Source organism: Macrobrachium nipponense, chromosome 33, assembly GCF_015104395.2.
Source record: "Macrobrachium nipponense isolate FS-2020 chromosome 33, ASM1510439v2, whole genome shotgun sequence".
In the NCBI taxonomy this organism is placed as follows: domain Eukaryota; kingdom Metazoa; phylum Arthropoda; class Malacostraca; order Decapoda; family Palaemonidae; genus Macrobrachium; species Macrobrachium nipponense.
This window is the reverse complement of record NC_087219.1, coordinates 56,637,238-56,640,937: the sequence shown is the minus strand read 5'-3', so window position 1 is coordinate 56,640,937 and position 3,700 is coordinate 56,637,238. Positions and strand designations below refer to the sequence as shown.

Genomic DNA, 3,700 nt, shown 5'->3' with positions numbered 1-3,700 from the left:
ATATTTTCACAGTAATTTGATATATATTCGTGTCCATCCTTTGTGCGGTCTGATTTGGTCTGAGTACTATATAATTTTACTTACAAGAAAATGCAGTTTTAAGCACTAAACCTTTAATCTTGAAAGGAATAGGTAGAGTAACAATACATTTATGCTTTAATAAAGGGACAAACATAAACACAGAACACAACCTTGAAAGACTACCATTATAATAATAGTTATTATTATAGGGATGGAATAAATAAAAGCATACAACATTGCTAAACTTTAGAGAAAAATAGGAAAAATGTCAAACCCTGGAGATTAAGAAGCCGATGTTATACCTTTATCAGCTATTGTTAGTTATTTGTTTGAGAGCGAAAGAGACAAGGTACACTACAGGGTGTCCATAAAGTCCCAGTACCAATACATGTATTTATGGCTCTGAGTAGTACTGGGACTTTATGGACACCCTGTATTATAACAGCACTACATTTTGTACCAGAAGTATTAACTGAAAACCTTAGTTTTTAAGCGTCTCTAAGATTTCCGAACCCGAGGATCAACTTGGGCAAATCTTAAAAGTTTTCAAACTCCCAGTTATCATTCCAACCAAATTATCTGTCTCATTGCTACTCTTTCTCTTGTGGGTTCCATTTGAAGCACGATATTGAACAGGGTAAAAAAGAACCCGTTCTACACAAATACGAAAAAATGTATTATGCTGTAATCTAACAAAAATTCACCAGAAACGAACTTAATTTCTATTCCCATTCACGGCTAGTGTTACTTCGAGCAGAGAGAGAGAGAGAGAGAGAGAGAGAGAGAGAGAGAGAGAGAGAGCCCTTTGATCACCGTATTACTGGAGTCGATTACAAAAGGTAACTTTGACTTAAGCTTCTACATATATGTATGTATGTGTATATATATATATATATATATATATATATATATATATATATATATATATATATATGCATCATAACATATGCTATGCACATGATTTCATTCGCATTTTCTGAATTGACTGGCCGGCAGGTCTTGCGCATTGTAAGACAACGAAAACATTTCTATTCAGGAGTTCTAGGGAAGAGTACTTGGGAACCTTCGCTGTTTTCAGTCTATGCTTGGGTGTAATTCCTGGCCTTATGACGGAATGCTGGATACACAAGACCTGTTGAAGTTGTTCCTTTTCCCCCAAAACAAATTGAAGTCTCTGCTAGCCTGAAGAAAGACCGGGAACAGCCCAGCAAGTAGTGCAGTCAGTAGGGTATCAGAACCAGTTTCAGCCGGAGGTTAGAATTAGACAAAACTTATTGTGAATTTTGATAAATAATTGATTGTGTAACATATATATACATATATATTAAATTTTATTTTTTTTATTTTTTTTTTTTTTATACTACACACACACACACACACACACACACACATATACATATATATATATATATATATATATATATATATATATATATATATATATATATACACACACACACCACAACACACATCATATATATATATATATATATATATATACTACACACAATATTATATATATATGTATATATATATATATATATATATATATATATATATATATATAATATATATATATATGTGTGTGTGTGTGTGTGTGTGTGTGTGTGTATACATACATCCATACCACAAGTAGTGCCTGCTGACAATTTCACTCGGAAACAAATATGATCTCCTTACATCACCAGAATAATTGTTACTTTAAGACCGACAGTGTCCGTATTTTCTTTTGTTGAATGACTTGTTATGAAGAACATAACGAGGAGAAGTCGCCATTTTATTGACCGGAGAAACTCTTATTGCTGCCAGCATCCACAAGCGGCTCAGATAGCCGTATGGTAAGGCGAAAGAGTTGATGAAAGTGCGAAGATGGGTTGATAAGTAAAAATATATTATTTAAGGAAAATCCATCGCTGAAGATAAAGCGTTTGTTGGCGCGTATGCGCGGAAGATTTGGCTTGATATCTTTGAGGAAGGGACATTGGCGATACACTGCATCGCTTCAGAAGCGTCAAGAAGCTCTCTCAAAGAAAAGAGAAAATGACAGCAGCTAAGTTCAATCTAGTTGTACCACAATAATGCAATGTCCCATACTTCTTCGGCGACATCAAAGGCACTTGCACGAATGGGATGCTGAATTGCGCCACATTCTCCTCGCAACCTCGATCTGCTCTGTCAGACTCTCGCCTGTTCCGCCATAGAAGTACTCCAGCGCAATCAGAATGACTTGCCTCTTTGGTAGGTAATCCCAAGCCGATGATTTTGACTTCCGCGTTATGGTCACTGGAGATGTCCATTGTTGTGTGGACGCAGTCTGTAATCTTAGTGAAAGGCGTGTCCTTATTGTAGCAGATCAATTATTATATTTTTTTTCTATTGTCATCCTATTCGACTGGGTGGTATTTATAGTGTGGGGTTCCGGGTTGCATCCTGCCTCCTTAGGAGTCCATCACTTCCTCACTATTTGCGCCGTTCTAATGGCACGCTGTCCTGCCTGAGTCCTGGAGCTACTTAGGCTTCTAGTTTTTCTAGGGACCTTGAGATCGTGCCTAGTGTTCCTATGATTATGGGTACAATTTCCACTGGCATATCCCATATCCTTCTTATTTCTATTTTCAGGTTTTGATACTTGTCAATTACTTCTTTCTTTCTTTCTTTCTTTCTTTCTTTCTTTCTCAGCTACTTTGGTGTCTCATGGTACTGCGACGTAATGAGTGCTACTTTCTTCTTGCTTTTGTCACTCAGTGTCAAGTCTGTTCTATTGACACATATCATCCTATCTGTGTCATTATTATTATTATTATTATTATTATTATTATTATTATTATTATTATTAAGAAATTCACAGTTTCGGGAAAACACATTGTTAAAAAATCCACAACTGTATATTAAAATATATATCTATGTAAAACATAGAAATATATTGTAATATATAATTGTGGACTTGATAACATTAATTATTATTATTTTAATATTATTATTATTATTATTATTATTATTATTATTATTTTTTTATTATTATTATTATTATTATTATCTAAGAACGGTACTTGGCAAGAAATGAAAATTAAACATAATAATTATTATTATTTCGAAGAGAAAGATGGAATCACGAGAACTTAAATATCTGTAATTTGTGTGTCCATGATCATGAGCGAAAAATGCTCGGTAGATACAATACCAAATTTATATAATAAATGTTTCTAGTTGTTCGTTTGCATATTTTTTCAATTCTACGAAAATAATAATATTATAGGTTTTGGGATCACGAAAAATAAATAAGAATATGTTCTCCTCATTTGACAACTGGGAATATCCACATCTAAAACAAACGAGAAGTTTTACCCCGTCTATCTGAGCAACTACGGATATTACAGAGGAATCATTTCCGAAGCTGGAATACCTTTCATTTGCGGAATCGGATTCCTGGCATATTAATGTTCAGTAATGGTTCTGACTGAAGGGATTTGGCAGAAGTTTCTTCTGCAATATTTCAACTCGATTCCTTGTACATTTAGCAGGTACAGAAGAGTCTTCTTCCATGTGGAAGCTGACTTTCTGCGAATAAAAGTTACCTTCTCAAAGGAAGCTCAGTTTTGCTCGAGTTTGCCTGTCTGTCTGTCTGTTTGTGTTTCAGCAGGGTTATGAGGGAACTAACGAGCAAATTTTCCTACTTGGA

The 3,700-nt window shown here is 34.5% G+C and overlaps 1 protein-coding gene across 1 annotated transcript in view; it reads right to left on the bottom strand.

The window, feature by feature from the left end:
* Positions 1 to 2,318, bottom strand: part of LOC135202869 (galanin-like G-protein coupled receptor npr-9) — a 188,162-nt gene extending 185,844 nt beyond the window's left edge. The window contains 1 exon segment of the mRNA XM_064232324.1: positions 2,093 to 2,318. Coding sequence (XP_064088394.1) covers positions 2,093 to 2,318 — 226 coding nt within the window.
* Positions 2,319 to 3,700: the final 1,382 nt, after the last annotated feature.